The following is a 25,117-nucleotide window of genomic DNA, read 5'->3' as shown; positions in this document are numbered from 1 at the left end:
ATACAGTGCTTTGAACTTCAGCAAATGCAGTTTCTCAGCACAATGCAGATGTTCTGTAAATGAACAAACAGCATCATGAAGTCCAATGAAGACAGCAGACAAGTCAAGAAGAAAGTTGTGAAAAAAATGTACAGCAGGGTAGGATTATAAACCCATATATCTGAAGCTTTGGACGTCTTACAGAGATCAGCCCAGTCCATCACTGGGAAATGGAAAATACTACTATTTTTCTAAATCATGTCTGCACACCTAAACTGACATGAGTGAGTGGATAACCGGCTCATGGTGATTCTGGAGGAGATGCAGAAATCCGCTGCTCAGATCCGCTGAGATTATTGTCAAGAAGACAAAAAAATTAAACACTCCATAAATTTGGACTTTATAGAAGAAAGCAATTTTTACAAATAAACTATAAAAGTATTGAGTTTGCCACAAGACCATAGAAAGGCCACAGTAAGGCTGATCTGCAGATGTAACCAAAATGAACATTTTTTACCTTCCTGTGGCACCCAGGTTTCCTGACACCAAGGTTATAATGAAATGCTACAGGTCAACATGTGTCCATGTGTGAGGATGGCTCATTCAAAGTTCAGATCTAACTCTAATTGAGAACAGACAGGAGGACAATAATTGCTTTGTTTTCTTTGATTTTTGTTTTAAATATGCCAGAATGTTGTTGTGAGTTGATTGTTAATGTTCTTGCAAAAAATGACATTACTCTTGGACAATGTTTCCAGTCCCATTCACTTCATCACTATGGAGCTGGAGAGCTCCTGCAGTGATCAGCTGCTGCGTCCTAAACACACAAAATACACAACATTACTGTTGATTATTCCTTCTATCAACTACATTATCAGACTGTGCAACCATCACTGCTTACAGACTGCTGCACTGAAATATAACCTTGAATATAAATGCATTGGTTTTTTCTACTTGGATACTGTTCATGATTTATATCTAACTTTTATAACTACATTGCACAATCCACTCCATTACATAATTGAAATGCTTGTGAAAATCCTTCTGGTGAAATTTTGTAGTGTTAAACCCACTGAAAGAAAGAAACATGTCTTGTGCGCCCTCTTGTGGCCGCAAGGCAAATTTATCTCAGTACTTAACTGAGTGGTTTTGTGTCCTTCACAATGATCAACCAAAAGGTATTGAATTCCTGTTCAATCTTAAGATATTTACACAACACATGCTAAAATGTGTGTTTGTTAGGTCATTAAACATGATGGATTGAAAAATGCATATAATGTGCAATAGAAAGCAAAACGCAGTGTCAACTTTGTCTGTCTGTCTGTCTGTCCGTCCGTCCGTCCGTCCGTCCGTCCGTCCATCCATCTATCTATCTATCTATCTATCTATCTATCTATCTATCTATCTATCTATCTATCTATCTATCTATCTATCTATCTATCTATCTATCTATCTATCTATCTATCTATCTATCTATCTATCTATCTATCTATCTATCTATCTATCTATCTATCTATCTATCTATCTATCTATCTATCTATCTATCCATCCATCCATCCATCCATCCATCCATCCATCCATCCATCCATCCATCCATCCATCCATCCATCCATCCATCCATCCATCCATCCATCCATCCATCCATCCATCCATCCATCCATCCATCCATCCATCCATCCATCCATCCATCCATCCATCCATCCATCCATCCATCCATCCATCCATCCATCCATCCATCTATCTATCTATCTATCTATCTATCTATCTATCTATCTATCTATCTATCTATCTATCTATCTATCTATCTATCTATCTATCTATCTATCTATCTATCTATCTATCTATCTATCTATCTATCTATCTATCTATCATGAACCCCCTCCTCTCTGGAGGTTTGTCTCATTCCTAACCAACCACTGTCCAGCCTATAAAAAGCGGTGAAAGCTGCTTCTTTCCTGGAGCTTCAGGATGCTCCTCAACAGCACGGTCCCTCTGTCGGTGGACTTTGTCCGCCCACAGGACTTCCTCATTTTCATCTTCCACATCCTGTTCGCCACCGCCGCCGTGCTGGTGGCCGGCTCGGTAGTCATCGCGATCTTATCCAACCGGTTCCTGCGAGGCCAGAACCGATTCATCTTCATGCTGAACACCAGCATCAGTGACACTCTGACCGGCTTCTCGGTCTACTACCTCGGCCTCTTCGACGTCCAAGAGGGCTACCCCTCCAGGAACGGAACCTTCTACATTTTGCCGTCATTCCTCGGTGTTAATGTCCTTACCTTCCTTTTCGCTCAGTTTGACCGCTACTTTGCTGTGTGCCACCCTTTCTTTTACAACCGCTACATAACAAGGCCTGCTGTCATTTCAGTTTGTGGGTTCTGCTGGATCTACACCTACTCGATCCTGACGGCGCAGAACTTAGTTCCCATCTCAAAGGCGGCCCAGATGAACGCGTTCGGTGTGATGACCCTGCAGGTCATAGTTCTCATTAAGGTGGTCATGACGGTCAAGCTGTACATCATAGCCAGGAGCCAGCTGGTGAGAGAGGCGCCCAGCGCGGACAGGAACAGCAAGAAGGAGTCTCTGCGCATCATTGTGTTTGTGGTCATATGTTTCCTGGCTCTGTGGAGCCCGTCCTTTGTTAACATCATTGTCCGGCAGCTGACTGGGAAGGGGCTCAGGTTCAGGAATGAAGCCACCAACCTGTTTGCCACCATGGCGCGGATGAACGCGCTGGTCACTCCGGCCGTGTATCTGTGGGGGAGCCCGGCGCTGCGGGGCGCCGTGTGGAGAACCGTGTGGCAGAAGGTCTGCCCCTGGAGGAAGGGCAGGTAATGAGCGCTTACATCAAAATCCGTTTTTAACTTGTATGCGAGAAGTAAATCTAACACAGTGGATGCTGTCCTACATAGTGGCCTTTAATATGACCGGAGTGACCTCTAATGAAGCACCTTCATCATCAAAGTTATAATAAAGAAGATATACTAGCAGTATTTAATCAAAGTATTTAATCACCTACAAACTAACACGACTTCCCTAAAAATGCAATTTTTTATGCCTCTCGATGGACCGTATGAAACGAAAAGCACAAGGCAACGCTCAACATGTTTGCTAGTAAATAATCCGGATTTTAAAATGTGATTGTGTTGTTTCAAAGTGCAAAATCAGCCAAAAATCCATCTGCAGATCTGCTTTGGCATGTTTACTCATTTATCAATTTAATATCCAGTTGGATGTAAGTTGAATGTATTTAGCAACAATTTCACGAGACGCTTTTGAAATATTTAATTTTGACAAGTAATTCCGTAATAGCTGACCCATTCGTTTTGTTGAACTAATTTATTTTTTTTTTATTAAATTGGTTACGTTTAGAATGAACTAATTTCACATTGTCAATTTCCAATGTGAACGAACATGTTTAAATCTGGCAAAAACCTCAAACTATACCCATGCATTTTGATTATTGTAAGTAGATTTAACGGACATGCCGACAGACAATTAAAAGCAGACATCTATCGAAATAAGAAATTACAATTTGTACAAAGTGAAACATTGGTTCAAATTTACGCGCCTTGTCGTAAAACGCGCAGGTTCGATCAAAAATGTTCAGTTTTGATCCAACTGAACTCTGAAAATGTGCAGAAAATGACTGAAAAAACATAAAACCTTACGCACCAGATAATTTGTCAGTTGTGTATGGTTCGTATTAAACGATCATAAGAAAAGAACAAAATGAAGACATATTGGTATCTGATATCTCAATGAAATACTTCACATGCTGCACTGAGAAAATAAAACAACTAACAGAAAGACACGCGGAGAAAATGCGCTTATAAAAGGACATGAACTGCATTCGAAAACTCCGTTTTGTCTTCGAAGTTTGTTTAATAAGCTTTTAGTAATCCAAAATGGTTGGGTGTCGGATAGTGAGCTGTACAAAAAATAGCTGATTCAGTCCCGTCTGAAGGTTCAGCACCTCGGATAGCTCCGTGACTCGTTCCACCTGCTTGAAGACCTTGAATAACTTTAAGTTAGCTTAGCATGCGCTGAAAAAATACATTTATCTTTTGAGTTTGGTTGTTAAAGTCAGAACATCGGCATCCTTTCGGTATTAGATTCTTGTTGTTGTCACGTATCAGCTGCTAAAATACTTTACATTAGTTTAAATCAGCATAACACAGATTAGTTGTTTTTTGTTTTTGTTTTTCCCCACTCTTCTTGGGGATGATGTGTCAGGGTGATGTGCAGCATTAGTTGTTTTTTTTGCTTTTTTTTTTTTTTTTTTAACATTTTACATGTTCACCAACAAGTTTAGTGTTGTACTCCTCCCCCCATGTGTTTTCTGTGTCGCCAACAAAGCTTATGGAGAACAGCAGACAACGCGTCTTGTGGCTTTCTTTGAATTTCTTCTTTCCAGGTGTGTGTTCCTAATGTGTTTTGTTTTGTGAATGGTCAAACATTTCCATGCCTTAGTTCTGTTTCATGTCTCACAAAAACACCCTCATTTTCAATATTTACTCTTTGTTTTTTTATTATTTATTTTCTTTAGTAAAACTTGTAACCTGGATGATTTCTACCTTCAAATGAATCACCAACAACTTTCTGTTTCTGAGACTGACCCAACTACTGCAAGTCCTTCCCACTCCCGCTCTATTTTTCCCATTTCGTTTCATATTGTGTTTGTAGCTGGATGTTGTCAAGCTCAGCATGTTCATTATGTGGCGGTGAAGCATACATTTTTTAAGTTTAATTTGGAAAAATGTCCCACTTGTGGTGGTCCACCACGTTGATCTGTCCATGACACAACATTTCTCCAGCCTTCTTATATAAGATGTGGTTAGTGATCATGATTCAACAATGGCTACTCTTCCTGGACCTCAGGAAGAGTGGCTATTGCCATGGCAATGATGAATGGCAATTCAAATAAATATACAAACTAACAAACAATAAGAATGAGATTGGTAAAAATGCTCTTAATTCAAATGTTCCAGTATTTTGTCATTTAATAGAAAAAGAAAGGAAAATTTTACATTTGCCAAAATGTTTTTGATGATCTTAAGCCTGCTTGTTAAATATTCTGTGGATTGATGGAATAAAAGTGGAATTTCTTGTTAAGTCTAAATTCATTTGCACACAGAATTTCACAAAGGTAAGGATTTCCACTGGTAATAAAATATAATTACCAGTGGTGGTGGTGTGCAATCTGTTTTAATTGTTGGAACCATAATTTTGGAGTGATGATATACCAACAAAGTCCAGCTTTAAATGGCTCAACAGAGTGATATCAAGGTGTTGAAGCGGCATAGTCAAAGGCTGGCCTTAAATATAACTGAGATGCTGTGGCTTAATATCAAATTGGTCATTCTTGTTTGATCAATTATGTCAAATTAAAGCAGTTTTGCAATGAAAACTGGGCCAAAATTTGTCCCCTAAGACTGATCTAAAAACGGTATCTTGTATGTACTTGCGTTGTTGTATGAAAACCATTAAATGTGATTAAAACAAGAAAAAACAGCAGAGTTTCTTCACGTTACTCTGAATGTCATACATTGAAAACTATATCTACTATTTTCGATCTTTACCTGCATTGGTTGTGTTTTATTTAGGCAGCATAGTCTACTCCTACAACAACCATTCAATCCACCATAAGAATAAGACTTTAAAACAGCTGAGACTCTCAGTTTGTGCAGCTGATTGACTTTGAGCTGCTCCCTCCCACGATGAACCGGGACATCAACTCGACTTCTCTCTCTCTCTCTATATATATATATATATATATAATGTTTCTTCTGATTAATTGTGTGATTACTTTCTGTAACGTTGGCAACAAGCAAAGCATGAAAATGAATAAATAGCCTATGAATTACAACCAGATTGTGGAAAAAGTGTCCATTCTCAAAGCGGATATGAAATGTCCTACAGGTGGAAATGGCAGAAAACAATAGAAATGTCCACATTGCATCAAAAACTTTCCAAACCCATTTATATCTCATTAAGGAACTCCAAATGGTGGATCACAACTCATAAAACTCAAACAACACGTGAGTAGGCTTAAGATTATCGTCTGTGGTCTTGACTTATTATACTCTTTTATACTGTGTTTATTGTTATAACCAATAGACGTTCAAATAAGGATTTTCTTCCATGTAGTTAAATAATCTAAATATTCAATATTCTTGATCAACAAAGACTAATGCTGAGCTTTGTGTATGTGTTTTTAAGACAGTGTTTGGTGGTTGACTGACAAACAGTGAAGCTAAAGAAAACATGACAAAAGTTTAAAAAGGACTGATTCTCTTTGCAATAAAAAAGAATCACAGCACTGCCCACAGCACAGAGCGAAAAGTACTGCAAGGTAAAACTACTAAACAACAAAAACGTTTATTTTTTATTTTCCAAAAAGTTCTTCAAGTAGATGTAACTCAGTAAATGTAACTAGTTACTACCCACCTCTGACTTTGGGTCACTTCCCTTTATGAAGTCAAACATTTTTTCTGTTTTCAGGGATTAACAACAAACAAGGAAGTGAAAACAGAAAGTCTTACTCAATCAAATTCACTGTCTTGTTAGAATAGGACTTGTTTATAGAAATTTATAGGATTAGTTCTAGTTCTGTACACTTCACATTGTTACTTTTACCTCTTGGCACTTTATTTTTTCTCCTCATATTAATTCCACTTTGTTATGGGAAACCACCAAATCCACAGCTTCAGCACCTCTGACAGCAGCCTCACCATGAATTTAGCATTATTCTTTTCAGCCAAATGTAAGAAATCTGAATTAGAATTACATCATCAATCTAATGCATGAGTTACGGGATCCAGGTTATGGGAGGAGCAAAGACTATCATTAGCAACGTATCCAATCCATTAACAACACCATGCACAGCATCCAGTCCATCAGAAAGGGGCAAGTCATTAAAACTCCCAAAGCTTCGTAGTTTTAATAAATGTTATGTTTTGGTGGCAGATCATACTGGGCTGCTTCCACTACATTTCCATCCATAATGATCCTGCCCGGCAATTTAACTTTGGTTCCTCTGTGTGTTGACTTCAGCTCTCCAGGAGATTATTTTCTCTTCATTTTCCACATCATATCGGGGATCAGCACTGTGCTCGTAGCGGGCTCTGTGTTGTGCGGCATCATTTCCACCCGGGCTCTTTTAGTGCAGCACCGCTTTATATTTATGTTGAACACCAGCGTTTCTGACACACTGACTGGCTGTGGCATTTTCTATCAGTTTCTTTTCGATGTAACTGAGGATTATCCTTCCAAAAACGGGACTTTTTATATTTTGCCCTCTCTATTAGGGGTTAATATTATGACATTTTTATTTGCACAGTTTGATCGATATTTTGCTGTTTGCCATCCGTTCTTTTATGCTCGTTTTATCTCCACAAAAGTTGTTGTCTGTGTGGCTATTTATAGTTGGGTGCATGTTTACGGCCTTTTGGTCATCCAGCGCATGGTCCCATTGTCGAAAGCTTTGGACATTGCAGTTTATAGCAGAATAAGTATCTTTGTAATTATCATCACCAAAGTGTCTATGACTATTAAGCTTCTTTTCGTGGTCAGATTCCAGCTTCTCCGAGAGCCTCCAGGCCCAGAGAGAGAAAGTAAGAAAGAGTCTCTGTTGATCATAATAGTGGTGGTTGTGTTTTTCCTGCTCTTCTGGGGGCCAAGCATGTCCTATATGATTCTGTCATCACTGACAGGAAAGCATGTTACTTTTAAAAACGATGCAAACAATCCAATGAAAATCCTGTCCAGGAGCAACGCGCTTTGCACTCCGTGTCTGTACCTGTGGGCCAGCCCCGCGCTCCGAGAGGCCGCGTGGAAAAGTGTGTGGAGTAAAATCTGCAAAACACGTAAATGGTTGGTTGGTCATTAGGTTTTAAAAGTTAACACTTTGGACTTGCATCCAGGAAACAGAGAAGACACAACACATCAAAACCTATATCGGTGTAAAAAGGAAGAAAAACATTTGATTCCACTTATGTTTACATTTTTCTTTTTTAGGTCTATTAAGATTTCGAAAGTCGCTGTTAAGGTTTGAGCTTTCGGACTTCCACGCTGGTTTGTAGTTTCATATTTTAAATTTCTGTCTGTTAAAATATATATTTGTATAGTTACTATTTTATTTCAATACATGTTCGGGTTTGTTTTACTTTAAAAACGTGTTTAGTGCAAATAGCCTGCAAACAAAAGTGATGATACATGTTAATAAAATTATGGCAAAAATGATAATTGTCTAAAAATAATACTTGCTCTAGTGCAAAGATGAACCACAAACGGGTAAAAGGAAAGGAAAGACAGACATCAATACTTGAACTGTAGTAAATCTATGCTTTCAGATTTACCTGAAAAAACAAAGTTAAATAAAGGCTCTAGAATGAATTTGCTGTGAAAGAAAGGTTAGGTTTTTTGCAGTATTTTTTATTGTTCCCTTCGTTTTCTTACCTTTAATTAAATTGTGCAACATTTGAAGGAAACTGGTTGAAGAAAGTTGCTTATTCCAAACCTGTGGTCTCTGCCGTTTCCAAGCATTTTAATGTGATGAACTCTTGTTTAGTGTTGTATGTCTTGAACTGATTGAATCTGAAGAAACAAGATATATGAAATTAACATGTTTTTAATTAATTTGACAAGAACTTTGTTAATCTGTGGGAGATCCATACACAACCACAACTACCCGTTTCCTCTTCTTCACCAGTTTGGTCACAAGTCGCTATATTCTCCTCTAAATCTGCAGCCATCATTTGTTCCAAATCAGGTCAGTCATTCACAAGCAGCACACACAAGCTGATTCCTCAAGTTTTCCTCTATGGCATGACTTTTTATTTTTGTGGGGAAGAAATATTTTCCTGCATTCTTTGGGAGCTTGGTGGTCCCTAATTACATGTCAATCATAAAATCGGACTCTGACACCTCCTGGAACCAGATTTGGGTTTGTTGCCTCAGGGTAACATTGGTCTAGAACACCAAGATTGTCTACACTGATTATGAGAAATGAAATACAAATCAAACAAAAACTATATTCATAAAAGAACTATTTTTTGGACAAAAATATGTCAAAAATCATGCCCCCCAAAAAATAAAATAAAGGAGCAATGTGAGGTACAGCTATGTGGTTTGTTGCCTGAGGGCAACGCCATGCCATAGAGGGTTAAGACCACCGAGAGGCCGTTCCATCTCTTCTCAAATTCTGGACGTAGTTTCTTATAGATCTTGATCTGCAGTGGCATCTTGAATAGAGTTTGGCCATATGGGGTTACCACTCATCAGAATTTCTTCTCAGTATCTCTGAATAGAAACTGCCTCTAATGATGACAAGCCCTGTTTCTTCCAGAATAATATATGTTGTCCCCAGTGTCACCCTTACTCCAGCAAAAGTTATTGAGCACTGAGGTCTTTGCAAGTTTTCAATGAAACTACCCTTGTACTCTGTGGCTCTACTCATAAGTCCAATGTTTTTTTTCCCTACAAATGTTGCCTTTTTCAACATTAGTACATGTTTTATTTGCTACGACATTAAAAAATATTAATCCCTCTCCTCTCAGGGACAACATTACATGTAAATCGGGCTGCTTTATATACCAATGTTAGATGAGTTCAATGTAGGCATTTAAAAAGAAAATAATTAACTAATCTAAAAACATTGGTTTTTCATCTTAAATTTGAGTAAAGTTATGTTTTAGTATACTTCTCTCCGGGAACATCCTAGTAAACAGTAAATATTTCTGTATTTTCTACTATTCTAACACTCACACATTTCCATTGTTTGACACACTAATAACTCTTGGCTTTAATAGACAAAGTCCCCTTTGTATTTCTATTAAAATACAGTTTATATACTGTATATAAACTGTATTTATATACAGTTATATATATATATATATATATATATATATATATATATATATATATATATATATATATATATATATATATATATATATATATATATATAAAATAATTATTCAGTTAAGAAAAAAAAGATTGTCTCCCAAAACAGTAGTGGGAAACCAAACCAAATCATATTGTCTTTGGTAATCTTACCGCCCTCTGGTGGAAGCTTTTTACTTCCACCTGCGTATTTCTCACTTCATCAACAAAACCTTTAAGATGCATTCTAAGCACAAATAAAGACCTAAAATACACAAAAATTCCACAAAATAATAATAATAATAATAATAATAATAATAATAATAATAATAATAATAATAATGTGTTGTTCCTTCTCTATTTTAAATGTTCCTATTTTATCCCCACTCTACAGAACTTTCCTGTATGTCAAATATTTTTATTTTGGGGGTTTCAGCTGTTGGTTAATGATTAAATCGTCAAGCCATTAGGAAAAACGGGTGTGTTTCTGTTATCAAATATAATTTAAGGCATTTCAATTGTTTTTTTATTTGTTTGTTTTTGTCTAAAAAAAATTATCAGCCAAATTTCAACTAAGTTCAGACGAGCTATTTCTTGTGTTGCATTACCAGTGTTTAATTTAAATTCAAGTCGTTGAATTCAAGTGACATAAGCAAAATGACCAATGACATTAATCATTTTGCTTAAGGTAAAGATTCACAAAGAACCAACACTCAAACACTATGGTGGCCCATAGGGGTTAACAAAATGTAAAAGCCACAACAAAAGTCACAACACAACCAATGTTACAACACAGACTCAAAAGTCACAACAAAAGAACAAAAGCCACAACACAAAACCAAATGCACCACAGAACAACAAGGGTTACAACACTACAAAAGTCAAAACACAGCATCAATAAAAACAACACCACACCAAAATCCACAACAAAACTAAAGGCACACAAAACAGTAAAAGTCACAACACAACAACAAAATCCACTTTTCTACTTTTAACTTGTAAAAGTTGTTTCACTTTTCATCATGTGTAACTTTGTGTTGATCTGTTACACAACATTTCAGCAAAATGAAACAAAAATTGTGGATGTGACAAAAAATAACCACAGGGTATGAATACTTTATCAAGGCACTGTACATCAAGAAAGAATTGATTTAAACTCCGAGGAGTTCATCTCCAGTGACTTCACAGAACATAAATACCAACGTCTGTGGCTGAGCTTCATTAACGATGCTCCTGTCCAACATGACAGACTCTGCAGCAGCAGGAGTTCCTCTCTCTGTGGACTTCAGCAGTCCCGAGGACTACTTCATCTTCATCTTCCAGATTTTGTTCGCCACCACGACCGTCCTGATTGCAGGGACGGTGGTGATCGGGATCTCGGCCACCAGAGCGCTGCGCCTTCAGAACCGCTTCATTTTCATGCTGAACACCAGCATCTGTGACACTCTGGTGGGCTTCTCTGTGTATTACCTGGGCCTGTTTGATGTTCAGGAGGGCTATCCATCCAGAAACGGGACATATAATGTGTTGCCATCACTTTTAGGGGTCAACATTCTGACCTTTCTGTTTGCTCAGTTTGACAGGTATTTTGCTGTATGCTATCCATTTGTCTACAGCCGCTTCATAACAAGGCAGGTTGTGATAGGAATAAATGTCTACTGCTGGCTGTACAATGCCACTCACCTGCTGGCCAGGAACCTGCTGCCAGTCTCCAGAGCTATACAGCTGTATGTGTTCAGTATAGTCTTCTTTCAGCTGATAGTGCTCACCAAAGTGGCCATGACAATCAAACTTTATGTTGTAGCAAAGTATCAGCTGGAGAGGGAGCCCCCAGGTCCAGAGAGAGAGAGCAAGAGGGAGTCGCTGAAGATCATTATTTTTGTTGTGATAAGCTTCCTGTTATTGTGGTGCCCCTCTTTTATGAATATTGCCATAAAGTTCTTTACAGGAGGGGGGCTGACGTTCAGAAACGAAGCCACGAACCTTTTTGCGATCCTGGCTCGTTTTAATGCTGTGTGCACTCCGTCAGTTTACATGTTGGGGAGCCCGGCTCTGCGGGAGGCCACGGTGAGGACGGTGTGGGGACGGCTGTGCCCCCGGTGCAGCAGGAGAAAGTAAGTGCATCTTGGGAAAAAAAAGTGCAGTCACTATTCAGTTCAATGGAATGTTATTCATTTTTGTAAGGCATCAGGAAAGATAAAAGTCTCCCTATGAGTTGCTTTCTAAACAGGTGTGATTCATATGGACAATTGATGAGAAATTATCCAATGACTATCAAGTAAAGGCAGTTTAAACTCAAAAGCTCTTTTTTATGTCCAGATGTGGCTCTTGTCTGAAGGCAGATCCCAATAAGGCGCCAGGATGAACAGAAATATATTCCTCCATTTTTGTTATTTTGTGGAAATACTTTAAACAGTGCTGCGTTAATGTACATAAGATGCATTTGTTTTCTATTTTCGGTTTAATTCATAATCTTTGTCAATTCAGTACAGTAATACTGATTCAATTTAACAAAACTGGTCTTAAAAAGTATAGTATCACTGCCTGCATATTCTCCCTTGTGGTGCTTTAATTAGAAAAAGAGTATATTTTTAAAAGTAATTGAAACTATTGAATCTCTTTCAAAAGGCTCTGATTTGACTGCTTTTGTAAAATTGTAAATTTCTCTCAAATTTCCAAATGTAGTTTTTTGGTTCAAATTTCTGGGGTGCTAAGTTTTCTTATTTTCTAGCCCTATAATCTTCAAGAAACCTGTTCATCTGCTGCATGCCAAGTTTTAGGTAATATGGCTTTAATAATGATGTTGCTAGAAAAAAAAAATCTTGTATGTAATTCTAAATTAGCACTTTATTTATGGATGCACCTCGATGAGTCATAATAATCCTGAAACAGTGATGACTTACCCTGTCACATTCTAAGCCTTGACCCGTTCTGTGTGATAAAGGTTGATCCCAAATTCAGAGAAACATGTTTACATCTCCCCAAAGTTCCTGTTAAGATGTATTCTCTTATGTCTTCTTGGAAGTATGATGCTCCTCTGCCTCCATGTTCCTCATTTTTCAATTAAAAAAATGATAAATCATCAAATTCCAAGTTATTTTTCTCAGTCTTAGTTAAATATTAGTTTCCTAAATTAGACCCCAATATTATTTTTACCACGTTGAGAATTTGTCTGAACTTTGAACAACGTTCTAAAAATCACATGTAGAGCGAGAAAAATTAACAAAGTTCAAACCTTGTTAAAGAGGAAGAACAAAACACAGCTTTATTTTACATCTGCACAGATGGAGAACTCAGAAGAGATCTAACTAGACAGAGGAATCACCTCTCTACATATACTGTATACTGTCCTTCTCCCGCAGACAGAGTGTCACCACCAACATTCCCAAGGAGCTAATCAGATTAATACACACACAGAGAAAAATGCAACTTTCAGTTAAAAATGGGTTTCAGACAGAATATTCTGTGTCTAATAATAATCGCTCCGCCGTCGGTCTGGTCTGTCCCTCCGCAAGGTATGAAAACTATTTACTTATCGCCTGTTGCTAAGCTTCTGACACACTGAGGCAAACTGTGAAGGCTAAAAAGAGAAACAATGACTCTGTAAGACTGAGTGAGACATAATAAACTGACTAAACATTGTAAGATTAATATTAAATAAACTTCTAATAAAAGTAAACACACTGTAAATAATTATTTTATTCCACACACACATTCCTTGCTTTCATTTTTTTAATCTATTTTGTTTTCTTGTACTTCTTAATTATCTGGGTTTTTGTTTGTTTGTTTGTTTTACTCACGCAATCTAATAAAATACAGTTTCATCTTTTCAGAGACTAAAATGTTTCCGATGAGACGTGCAGGATAAAATCCCTCCAACTGGATTTTATGACGGAAGAAACTCAGTTCAGCTGTTATTGCAGCAACAGGAAAAAATGTTTTCTTTCCTTCCTCATCAGTTTCAGCCACATCCCCGTGCCTCAGTGTAAAACTAAAGGAAACCTACTAATAACCACGGGACATTGAGCAATGATAATCATCACTAACTGGTGCGTGCGCATAGCTGCGCTTCCTTGGTGCATATAGTGCGCAAATAACCCCGTAATTTAAGGGAGGTTTCCATGCTGTCAAATTTTTCCGAAACCTGACAACCTACAGAAACAAACAGTTTTATGTTTTGTTTTCTTAAGTAAAAATATGCAACTCAAATTATATCTCAGTGGTTTAGGCTAGTAATAAATTTGCTTTCCAAATGAGTGCAATCAAGATCCAGTGTTGTAAAAAAAAAAAAAAACATCCATGTGAGTGCAGCTAACGAAATAAAGAACAAATCATAACTGTCTGTGGCGTGTTGCTCGAATGAATCATTTTTTTTTTGCAAAGACAAAGTAGCTGGTTTCACTTCCGGTTTTGGGTTTTAACAAATACTTAAAAGTATGACAAAGGGATTATTTTTTAATTGTTATGTCTGTAGGAGAGGGGAAAAAACAAGGGAAAACATTTCAAATGTGTGAATAAGTCTCTCTACTCGTGCTGTTTCAATTCTGCCACAGAATAGAAATAACACAGAATGAAAAAAAACAGGAAGAGAAATATACAATAGAATCTCATCTGTATCACACAAACGCTGCACATAGTATAGACAGCACACAGGACACACAACAGGTGAATAAGATGAACAGCATATAACTGCAGATCAGTGATGTCATATAATAAGAAATAAAAGTAAACAAAAACAAAACTGAACACTTTCATTAAAAAGACAAAGAACAAAAAATATGGTTTCAACCCATGAACAAATGCCATTCAATAAAATAGTTGAATTATATGTTTGTCTTCATAATTTCTTCCATCACCTTCTTGCATTTCAAGTATGAAATTAAATATTGTGATCTTATTGTAAAGATCAAACAATGTGGTGAAGAATTGTGGAGTAGAACAAAAATTATACACAGTTTTAATTTTTATTTATCAACTAAAAGACTGAAAAGGCTGGTGTGCATATTGTAAAGCTACTATCCTCATCACCAGCTCTGCACATCTAGAAATTGGGATCTGTAGTCAAAATCAATCAATCTCAGAGAGATTTGATAAAGATCACATTAGTTACATTCATGTTTCTGTCCACTTTGATCAGCAATCCCTTCTCCTGCTAAAGTTTCAAGGTAAAGGGGTTTAGAGTAAATGTGGCTACTGCACTTTGAAAAATAAATGAATAAATAAATGAAGTATTTATTTTTCTTTTCCACTTCAATATTATATGCCACTAAGTGTAAGTGGCATATAATTTCATAATTATAGTTTCAAACACATAAAAAGGCAATAAAATACCTTTATTGTTTGGTTCGTGACTAAAAGTTAGAACGTTTTGAAAGTTTTGCAAAAGTGTGAGGAGAGAATTGACTTAAACTCCGAGGAGTTCATCTCCAGTGACTTCAAAGAACATAAATACCGACGTCTGTGGCTGAGCTTCATTAACGATGCTCCTGTCCAACATGACAGACTCTGCAGCAGCAGGAGTTCCTCTCTCTGTGGACTTCAGCAGTCCCGAGGACTACTTCATCTTCATCTTTCAGATTTTGTTCGCTACCACCACCGTCCTGATTGCAGGGACGGTGGTGATCGGGATCTCGGCCACCAGAGCGCTCCGCCTTCAGAACCGCTTCATTTTCATGCTGAACACCAGCATCTGTGACACTCTGGTGGGCTTCTCTGTGTATTACCTGGGCCTCTTTGATGTTCATGACGGGTATCCTTTCAGAAATGGGACATACAGTGTGTTACGGGATCTGCTAGGGGTCAACATTCTGACCTTTCTGTTTGCTCAGTTTGACAGGTATTTTGCTGTATGCTATCCATTTGTCTACAGCCGCTTCATAACAAGGCAGGTTGTGATAGGAATAAATGTCTACTGCTGGCTGTACAATGCTGCCCACCTGGTGGCCAGGAACCTGCTGCCAGTCTCCAAAGCCACACAGCTCTATGTGTTTGGAATCATCTTCTTTCAGCTGATAGTGCTCACCAAAGTGGCCATGACAATCAAACTTTATGTTGTAGCAAAGTATCAGCTGGAGAGGGAGGCCCCAGGTCCAGAGAGAGAGAGCAAGAGGGAGTCGCTGAAGATCATTATTTTTGTTGTGATAAGCTTCCTGGTATTGTGGTGCCCCTCTTTTGTGAATATTGCCATAAAGTTCTTTACAGGAGGGGGGCTGACGTTCAGAAACGAAGCCACAAACCTTTTTGCAATCCTGGCTCGTTTAAATGCTGTTTCCACTCCATCCGTTTACATGTGGGGGAGCCCGGCCCTGCGGGAGGCCACAGTGAGGACGGTGTGGGGACGGCTGTGCCCCCGGTGCAGCAGGAGGTAAGTGCATCACCGAAGAAGAAGGGAAAAAAAGTTAAATTACAGAAAATGTGACGTAGCGATCTTTTACAATCATGTCAAGTATAAAATCGTTGTGATTTAAACTAAATCTAAAACTGATCGCTTTTTCCAGAGTTGGAAAAACACATCCCAGAAAGGGGCTGAGATAATCAGATCAAACTCTGCAGCAAATTTTTAGATGAGCAATTTAGCATCACTACCTAAAAGTATATGACTAAATGCGATTATTCCTGTTTTGTTATTTTTATATTCCAGTGAATCATATTGTAGAATTATTTCATGCGGATTATGTTTTCAGGCCTTTACTTCTATTAATTATGATGATTGTTTTAATCTTAAGTTGATAAAAATCATGATATGAGACATATTACATCAGACTAATAAAAACACTACTAACACTGAAATCCTGAATTAATTAAATGTATGTTTATCTCCTGCTTGACTGTTATTGTCAATACTCTGACGAACGAGCCTCATGATTTACTGAACATATATAATAAATAAAGAAAAAGTAGGGTTATATGATTAATAATATTTTTACACATATTTAGGATTTTTTCAACTGATTTCTGTCAAAGGATATTTTAAAGAAGATGTTATTCCATTTGTTATAGAGTATGATAAGTAACTTCTTTCAACAAGAAAAAACACATGGGTAATTGAATTCATATTTATTGAGATCAAACTATCAAAACCATTCAAATAAATTGACTGTGGCAATTGTGTGAACATTATGTACAAAGTTGACTGAAAAAAATATGATTTATTTTTCATAAATCATTAAAATAATGGAGGAAAGGAAATCTGAAAGGGGAGAATTTCAATAAAAATGAATAAATATTACACAGGGAATCGTTTAAAATAAAGAAAAACCTTTGAAAAGCTGCAAGAAATAAGAAAGCATGTGTCCTGGAAAATCTCTCTTTACAGTGTTTAGACGTATTAAAGTTATAGAAGGTCATTCTCTCAAGCTGTTTTGTCTGTTTCATACAATATTTTCATATGCAGTTTCAGTACATACGGATCGATGTTTTGAAGCTTTTATTTCTGCTGATTATGAACAATTTAAATTTACAGCTATAATGAAACACAACAGTTAACATCAGAATATCCAAACATTAACAGCAGAATATCAAACATTTTTAAAAGGAGAACCTAATGTAGGTTTTATACATGTTTCAAAGTTGTAATTTTCTGACCAATAATCCACGTTGCAGCAAATGTTTTCTAATTTATTGGATGACTCAACAGACACATTCAATACATTAGAGGATTTAATGCAATGATTTTATAGCGATGTTGTCATGTGCCACAGCTGCAGGGAGAGACAAGGTGAAAAAAACCCACAACTGCAATCCTGTGGGTGAAATTTGGTTGTTTGTACAATACTAGAGTTTCCCAGCTTCAGGCAAACCACAAACTGTCAAAAAAATCCCCATTGTGTGCATACTGGCCACTGACCTGGCAGTGACTTCACACATACTGCTAATGTTTTATTCCTTTCCTTGTTTTTCTGCTTCAACCTCCTAAATGTCTGGCAGCCACTCTCCATGCATTTTTGTATTCTGAAACCGGATAACTCCAACACAGCTCAATGACTTAATTAGTTCTTCACTCATGTAAATGCATCAAATGAAAAACTGTTTTTGTTTTAATTAAAAACTTAAATTGATCTTTGTTGTGTGCCAACACTTTCCCTCTCACTTCAAATGTGTACGTTTCTGTCAAAAACACCTTAATTATAGAAGATGTTGACTTTGCTTAGCATGTTTAGTTCTTCTTTTCTCCATTTTCCTCTTGCAGCGTTCCAAACACTGGGGTGACAGCTCAGATGTCTGTTTCTTTTTACATTGGCATGAATTCCTCCCCTGCAATAAAGGAAAGACAGATTAGATATTGACATGATATTGTGAAAACTGGAAATGCGTTGGTCCAAATTCAAAGAAACTCTAAACTGGAAGACCATGTGATGACAAAGGTTGTGAATGACTCATAAAACAAATGTTAAGCATCATTGGACAACATTTGGAGCCAAGCTGGATCATTTTCACAAGGTGGGGGATTTCTTATTGCACATTCTTTGTGCTTATTTTCTTAGAATTTTAGCATGATCTATTAACCAAAAATAATCAGATGAATTTCTTTTGTGATGAGTGTAATGCTGAAAAAAAAAAGATCACCACAATATCATGTGAGAGTAAAAAAAATCCTAGATGTTTACTGCCTATCTCTCTGTGGCAGTTTTAATTACACTGAAAAGGTCACAAGTATAAATTTAACTAATTAAAATAAGGGAAAAATATTAGACATTTACCCATAGTTTGCCTTATTTTTTAAAGGGATAACAGAACATGTTTTTTTTATCTCTTCCCAAAGTCACTTTATGACTTAATTCCACTAAAATTATAAAGTGATTTTATTGGAATAAAGTGGCATTGTCATACATGTAAATACCTCTTTATATTTTAGCATTTCAACAGGTCTTTTAAAAGTATTCTTTCCTCTTTAATGGTTTTGGATTTGTTACATTGCAAGAATAAATGTAGTTTATATGTCAGACCAACACAAAAGAGTGAACAATTGTGAAGTGAAGGAAAGGCAATATGTGGATTACGAAACATTTCTCTTTATAAATAAAGCTGATGGGCAAAGGCATTGGAGATTTGTTACAGAACATTAGTGGAAAACAACATTATGAAGATTACGGAACATAAAGGAGAGAACAAATCGAAGAAACACTTAAGAAACTGAAACTCCAGAGGAGCAGCAGAGGTCAATGGCTGAGAAAGGAAAATGTAACTGGGGAAGTCTCTAAGTCTGATTTTCATGGAGGAATTGTATTGTTACAGAAAGCTCCAAGAAGTCTTATTTCTATTAACTGGTGTGGAAAAAGATACTCTGATCTGGGTGGACAGAAATTAATCTCTCTGGCCTGTTAGAAAAATGTTGTTTGCTACAAAAACACATTAAACTGAACTCAACATCCCTGCCATGAAAGCACTGCAGTGGGATCATTATGATATGTAGATGCATTTTATTGATGGGATCATGGAAAAATGAATCTATTTCTTTGGTTCACTGTAAATGTTGATACTTGTAAAGGGTGCTACTATCTTGCCAGGTTCCCCTTGAAAAATTATTGCAGATCTCAACTTTTATCAGGTTAAATAACAGTCTTTGTTATTATTATTATTAGTAGTAGTATTAGTATTGCCATTATTACTATCAGTAGTATTAGTAAGTTCCAGGGCAGTGTTGAAAATCTGTGAGTCTGTAAAAGATTTGAGACTGCGTTGGAGGTTTACCTTCCAGTCCTAAAGAATGACTGGAGCTTTAATGGAATAGTTTTAATAAAATCATTATAATATGCTAGAATGGCCTAATCAAATTCCATACCTAAATAAAACTTAAAAGGTGTGTTAAGATACTGTATGAAATGTGAAGTTCGCAGAAATTCTCCATTCATTCTGGCTCAGCTTGAACTTATTTGTAGCAAAGAATAAGCAAAACATTTCAGTCTCTAGATTGACAAAGCTAGAAGAGACATACATGAAGACTCAAAGCAGTAACTGTAACAAAAGTATTGACTCAGGAGAGCTGAATACAGATGCATGCCACACTTTTCAGATTTTGATTTGTAAAAGATTTTGTGTTGGTTTATCTCATAACATCAAGGTTGTCATGTGACAATATATGGAGACGTTAAAGAGGTATGAAAAGGTTCACAAGGAACTGTACTAATGATTAGTGACTAAATTGGTAGTGTCTATTTTTTGTGGGTTTTATAAAGTGTGCTTCCTTTTTATATATTGGCAAAAAGTATTAGATTAATTAGCACTTTCAAACTAGTTTCTCGTCCGTACAGCAAAGGCATGATGATTCTAAAGCCTTATAAAGACATTTGAATTGACAGCGTTCACCCAGGATCACTTTAAAAGGGAATTTATCTGTGTTGTTGAGCTCCTACATGCATTACACAGGCAACACATAAATGAAGAAGGAACATGTAAAGGAAGGAAGCAGAAAGCTCCTTTAATACTCGTTTGTTCTGATCTACATAAAACCACAGAAGTCCACAGAAACACCAACATACGAACAAAAATAAACATACATTGTGATGTCAGACATTGAAGCATACTCCTTAGCTTAGAGTTCCCTCTTCGATCTCAGTTAACCCCCGCAATGACGTATCAGACTTGACATTAGAAATAAGTGTTCTGTAAACTTTTAAATGAATAAATACTCATAAATAAATATTTTTATAACACAAATAAATATAAAAAATAAGATTAAATATATAAAAAATATATAAACATTTTGTCTATAGCATATAAAAAACTGCATGTTTTGAGCAGAAGTGTGGACCAGGATTGTAACAGAGTTTGATTTTGGGCCCCTCTTTGGGTCAAGGAAAAAAAAACACAACTAATACATTTAATTTGGTGAAATAAAGTGGAGGGGGCCAAGCTTAACTGGCTGAAACCAAAAGCAATCACAGATAATAGGTTATTATTGGCTAAGATGTATTTGTGAACAAACCAAAATCAAACATAAGGATAGCATTTAACTCATAGTGTCAAGGTTGTAACAACAATAAATATTGTTTTTTGTATTTTTACTAAATAAATCTGCAAGTCCCTTAAGATATTAAATTCCAATTTTAAATTATTTTGTCTGTTATTTTATGCTGAAACTGTCAAATCAAACTTAATAGCACTCTCTTTCTCAGGATAAACGTTTTACGGTCTGTGTTAAAATTCAATCATCGATGGGCCCCCGATGGTTTGTGGGTAGGCAGATGGTTACATCATCAAAGTCCCTCCTAATAAGTACGAGAAGACACTGCAGACATGCGGAACATGTGGGAGCATACAAAGAGTAGAAGCTGAAAGAAGTGTGATCAAAAAACTTCAGTGGGTTACATTTTTCCACGGAGTCCACTGACTCCAAGGTGAGGACACCAGCGGATCTCTGGAGCGGGCCCTGAACATGCTGATCTTCTTCGGTATCAGAGAAGACAAAGAGCTTATGGTCTGAAGTCAAACAGAAACCGCAATCAGTCAACAAAATACGACAGAAAGAACATGAAACAACCCTGAAACCCAAGGCTGTGGTTCAGCGTCTGGTCATTTTTACCTTTCCATTGTCTCTGAGCACGTATTCAATCTCGTGCTCCAGACTGAAGAAGCTGTGAGGAGTCGACCAGCTGGACGGCGGCTCGATGCTGACATTCAGCTTCGACTGCAGCACCTCAAAGCTGACAATCCGGGGACTGTCAGGTACAACTGCAGAGGTGCAAAACAAAAGCAAAAGCATAAAAATGGGGAAAAACATTTGCAATATTTCTGAGTGAAATATAGGATAAGTTTTAATCCAGTACTTAATACTTGATTTCTTGTCCTTTGTCAAATGAAATTAACTTTTTTTCTAATAGATTTTTTAAAGATTGTTGTGAAATTGCTGGTAATCTTCCACTGAGTTGTTTCAGTTTTTCCTTATTTTCATCCAACTTACCGATGTCTCTAAGATAAAACTGTTTGGTTCTCCTGAGGAGGACGAAGTCGTCGATGGCCTCAGCGGTGACCTCCAGCATGGTGCTTTCCTCACCAAATGGTGAGAGGGTGTGGGTCAGCTCAAACTGGAATCCCTCGCTGTTGGGCTGGCCACTGCTGCTCACCCAGTGACATGTTGGCAGACCTTTAGTGCTGTAGAGGCAAACAACCCCACAGATGTCACATGTCAATACCACATTATTAAATCAATAAATGATGTTCTACAGCTAAAGCGCCCTTCAAAGTTGCAGGACAAAGATGTGCATAAAAGTCTGAAAATAAATTATGGAGGCTTGGCATCCACATAATGCTTCTGTTTTCTGACTGTCAGTTTTAATGATTTTTCATGTCCCTTCTTCAGTGCCCATGGTCAAAGGAAAGACATGGTTATTTGTCCAAACTAGTTAGTCACAGTTTAAACCATTCTTAATGTTTTAATTCTAATCTTAGTGGAGATATGGGCAAGATCAGGTCTGTCACTATTTTTTTCAAGACATTTATAAAGCTCTATCTACATTTGTCTGTCTTAAGTGGCATGTTTCTCTTGTGTTTCCCATTTCAAAATTGGCTAAGCAAAAATCCTTTGTACCATGTTTTATTTATGTCATGGATTACTAATTAATTGCTCTTCGGCATTCCAATCAACCTCAAAAGTAAAATATAAATTATACATTTTGGTTATTTTAAGCTTTTTAATAACTGCAGATGGCACCGATGTAAAAGTTTAGGGTAAGTAGTTATTTTTTCATATCTCAATCTCCATTAATTCATCCCCTTTTTCTGACTTATGAAGATCAATATGCATATGCTTTACTTAAATGGTATGTCCTCTTGTTTTTAATATTAAGAGCAGCTAAAAGAAATAAGCCTGTGTGCCATTTGATGTTTTTTATGACCAGGGTATCATGACGTCATAGATTACTTCAGTGGTTTAACTCAGGCTCCTACACATCCTGACAGCTCAGAAAAGCCATTTTATTTATTTTTAAATGTTTTATAGAATTTTCTATTGTGTCAGTAATTGTGGCACCTCCCACACTATGTGGTAAGATTGAGGGTTATATATATTTTTTTTTTTTTAGTGTAAGAGTATGTCATAACAACAAAAAGAAAAAGAATTAATCAATTTATGTCTTTTTACACATCTTTACCAGAACTGACAGAATTGACAGTAACAGCTGCCTCTTTTCAGGCACTAGACGAGGTCTCCTTAATTTAATTAATCTTTACCAGTCAGGGCCGACTCCAAGGCGCACAGCTTCATGTCTGTCTTCAGTCCATCTGCAGCTGAAGTTACAATCATAGGACTTTGCACGGCATGTGAACAAAGAATCTGCAATAATAAATAGAGTGAATAGAGCAAGAGTGAATGGAAGTGCAACTAAAAATAGAACACCAGATTGTCACATGCATCAGCTTTCGGTGACTAACTCAGCCAGTTTCAGTTGAACGGATTGCAGATGGATAAAGAGATGAGACTCACCTATATCCTCTCCTTCCTCAGTCTTCTGCAGCAGATAGGTCGACGATAATTTTGTTTCACCTCTCCAGCAGCTGTATTCCCCCAGCAGGGGTCCTTCCACATCCCTCACAATTAGATTATGGCCATTCTTGCTCATGTAGTCTTCAAATCCGGATTCGTCGTTGTTGAACTTCCATGTCACAGGTCCAGTGGTGGTTGCAAGGCAGGTAAGGCTGACAGAATCACCTGGTTTTGCCACCACAACTACACAGATTCAGAGAGACGAACAAAGAGATGCGGTAAATTTAGACAAACTGAATCACTTTCGCGTGAGGCACAAATGAAAATTGAAAAATGTGTGTGCGCTGAAAGAACCTACAGTTTTCTGGAAAGTGGTCGAGTTTAGCCTCTTGATCAGCTGCTGTTGTGCTGATGAGCAGAAAGGCAGTGATCCACGACAATAAGGTCATCTAGATTGTTTGACAGTGAGAGAGTCAGAGGGGAAGTTTGAAAGAAAAATGTTATTTCATCTTCCTCTTAGCTAGTTATAGATTTTATAACTGCGGTCGTAAATTAACCATTTCCAATCTTTGTGTCTTTGTTAAACAAAGATTTAGGTATGTCATTGACTTGTAATTACAAAGGTTTTTTTAATAATGATGCCAACAAAAGTTAAATAGTTATTTTGATAGTTGAAGCATTCTAAAGTTAAAATTAGCTCAGAAAAGTAATTATTTTTCTTTTATTCTAGTTATTTCTTACCATTAGATGAATTTACTTTGAAGTCAGGCGGAAAGGACAAGTGAACCTGGTGATGTATGCTCTAACTACTCACAGTGCATGATTTTTATAGTGTGGCGTGGAGCATACATCATCAGCTCACTCCACACCTCTTTTTAACACTTTTTTTTTGAGGTACCATAGAAACTGACCCGCAGTGAGCTAATAAAAGCCTACAGACAGTTCATTTCCTCCGTTCTGTTTTGCATTTCAGATGTGCAAAAAGATATTATCTGAGTTTCGACTAAGGCACAAAAAAAAAGAAAAAAAACACATGCAGATAAGCAACGTGGGTGTCTAAATGAGGCGGGGGTTTTGCCACTGACTATTAAGGTAAAAAACTGAACTTTTCAGATGGACTCTAATTTGAATATTAAGCCCACACTCAGAAAAAGACCTAATTCTACATCAAGAAGAAAATGTTAATTTCTTTTTTATGGCAAATTATGTAATTTCCTCTTTGTTAGTCATAGATTTTGTAGCTAAGGTCATAAATTAAACATTTCTAATCTTTGTGTCTTTGTTAAAGTAAATAATCCCTTTCATAGCATCTTCAAAGAACACATATTTAGCATTACAGTGTAGTAAGAAAGAATACACTTCCTCACAATTTAGTTTATTTTCACAGATAAAGCCACTGTTCTGTTTTTTGCCTTGTAAAATGAATGAATCACTGAAATAAAATATGTCTGACAAAATGAAGCAGGATAAAAGATCTCAGACAACACATCATGCCCAAAACAGATTCAAGAACATGAGAAACAAAGTCAATGAGATACTATGTCATTGTTGAAAGACTTACAAAGCTATTTTAAGACTTTGAGGCTCCAGCAAAGAGCAGTGAGAGCCGTTAACCACAAACTGTTGAAAAATGGAAACGTGGGGAAACTTCCATAGGAATGGCTGGCTAAAACAAATGACTCCAACCGGAATCTTTTGGAAGGTGTGGATCCTATTACACTTGGCATAGCGCTAGCTATTTACACTTTTTAAATTCTTTTTTAAAGAACATCTGTTGACAGTCAATCACGGCATCTGCTTCAGAGTTGGGACAACTTGCTGTAAATGAAATAA

The 25,117-nt window shown here is 36.9% G+C and overlaps 3 protein-coding genes and 1 long non-coding RNA gene across 4 annotated transcripts; 3 read left to right on the top strand and 1 right to left on the bottom strand.

The window, feature by feature from the left end:
- The first annotated feature begins 1,947 nt into the window (after positions 1–1,947).
- LOC106700476 (G-protein coupled receptor 15-like) lies at positions 1,948–2,814 on the top strand. Its single transcript, XM_014476058.1, has one exon. It carries the CDS (start codon positions 1,948–1,950, stop codon positions 2,812–2,814), a length of 867 nt encoding a protein of 288 aa, XP_014331544.1.
- Positions 2,815–7,137: 4,323 nt separating this feature from the next.
- LOC111610357 lies at positions 7,138–8,223 on the top strand. The gene is made up of 2 exons (XR_002753626.1): positions 7,138–7,595; positions 7,999–8,223. It is a non-coding gene; the product is annotated as an uncharacterized LOC111610357 (long non-coding RNA).
- Positions 8,224–11,091: 2,868 nt separating this feature from the next.
- Positions 11,092–11,982, top strand: LOC102220481 (trace amine-associated receptor 3-like). Its single transcript, XM_005795004.1, has one exon. The coding sequence runs from the start codon at positions 11,092–11,094 to the stop codon at positions 11,980–11,982; it is 891 nt and encodes a 296-aa protein (XP_005795061.1).
- A 5,010-nt stretch (positions 11,983–16,992) lies between these two features.
- LOC102220212 (interleukin-12 subunit beta-like) lies at positions 16,993–24,066 on the bottom strand. Its single transcript, XM_005795003.3, has 8 exons — positions 24,026–24,066; positions 23,643–23,733; positions 23,285–23,527; positions 23,032–23,134; positions 21,764–21,954; positions 21,386–21,534; positions 21,172–21,282; positions 16,993–18,117 (listed from the first exon to the last, which is right to left on the bottom strand). The coding sequence occupies exons 1-8, from the start codon at positions 24,026–24,028 to the stop codon at positions 17,989–17,991; spliced, it is 1,020 nt and encodes a 339-aa protein (XP_005795060.3). The 5' UTR covers positions 24,029–24,066; the 3' UTR covers positions 16,993–17,988.
- Between the last annotated feature and the right edge of the window lie 1,051 nt (positions 24,067–25,117).

The sequence above is a fragment of the Xiphophorus maculatus genome, chromosome 12 (genome assembly GCF_002775205.1).
Source record: "Xiphophorus maculatus strain JP 163 A chromosome 12, X_maculatus-5.0-male, whole genome shotgun sequence".
In the NCBI taxonomy this organism is placed as follows: domain Eukaryota; kingdom Metazoa; phylum Chordata; class Actinopteri; order Cyprinodontiformes; family Poeciliidae; genus Xiphophorus; species Xiphophorus maculatus.
Note: the sequence above shows the minus strand (reverse complement) of the source record. Positions and strands in the feature narration are given on the sequence as shown.

Excerpts from the sequence above, each read along its gene's own strand:
- LOC106700476 (XM_014476058.1), top strand. The coding sequence starts at position 1,948 with ATGCTCCTCAACAGCACGGTCCCTCTGTCGGTGGACTTTGTCCGCCCA.
- LOC102220481 (XM_005795004.1), top strand. The coding sequence starts at position 11,092 with ATGCTCCTGTCCAACATGACAGACTCTGCAGCAGCAGGAGTTCCTCTC.
- LOC102220212 (XM_005795003.3), bottom strand. Across the intron at positions 23,135-23,284 it reads TGAGGAAGGAGAGGATATAG|ATTCTTTGTTCACATGCCGT; the intron begins GTGAGTCTCATC and ends TTATTATTGCAG. Across the intron at positions 18,118-21,171 it reads AGTGGACTCCGTGGAAAAAT|GGGAGGAATTCATGCCAATG; the intron begins GTAACCCACTGA and ends CCTTTATTGCAG.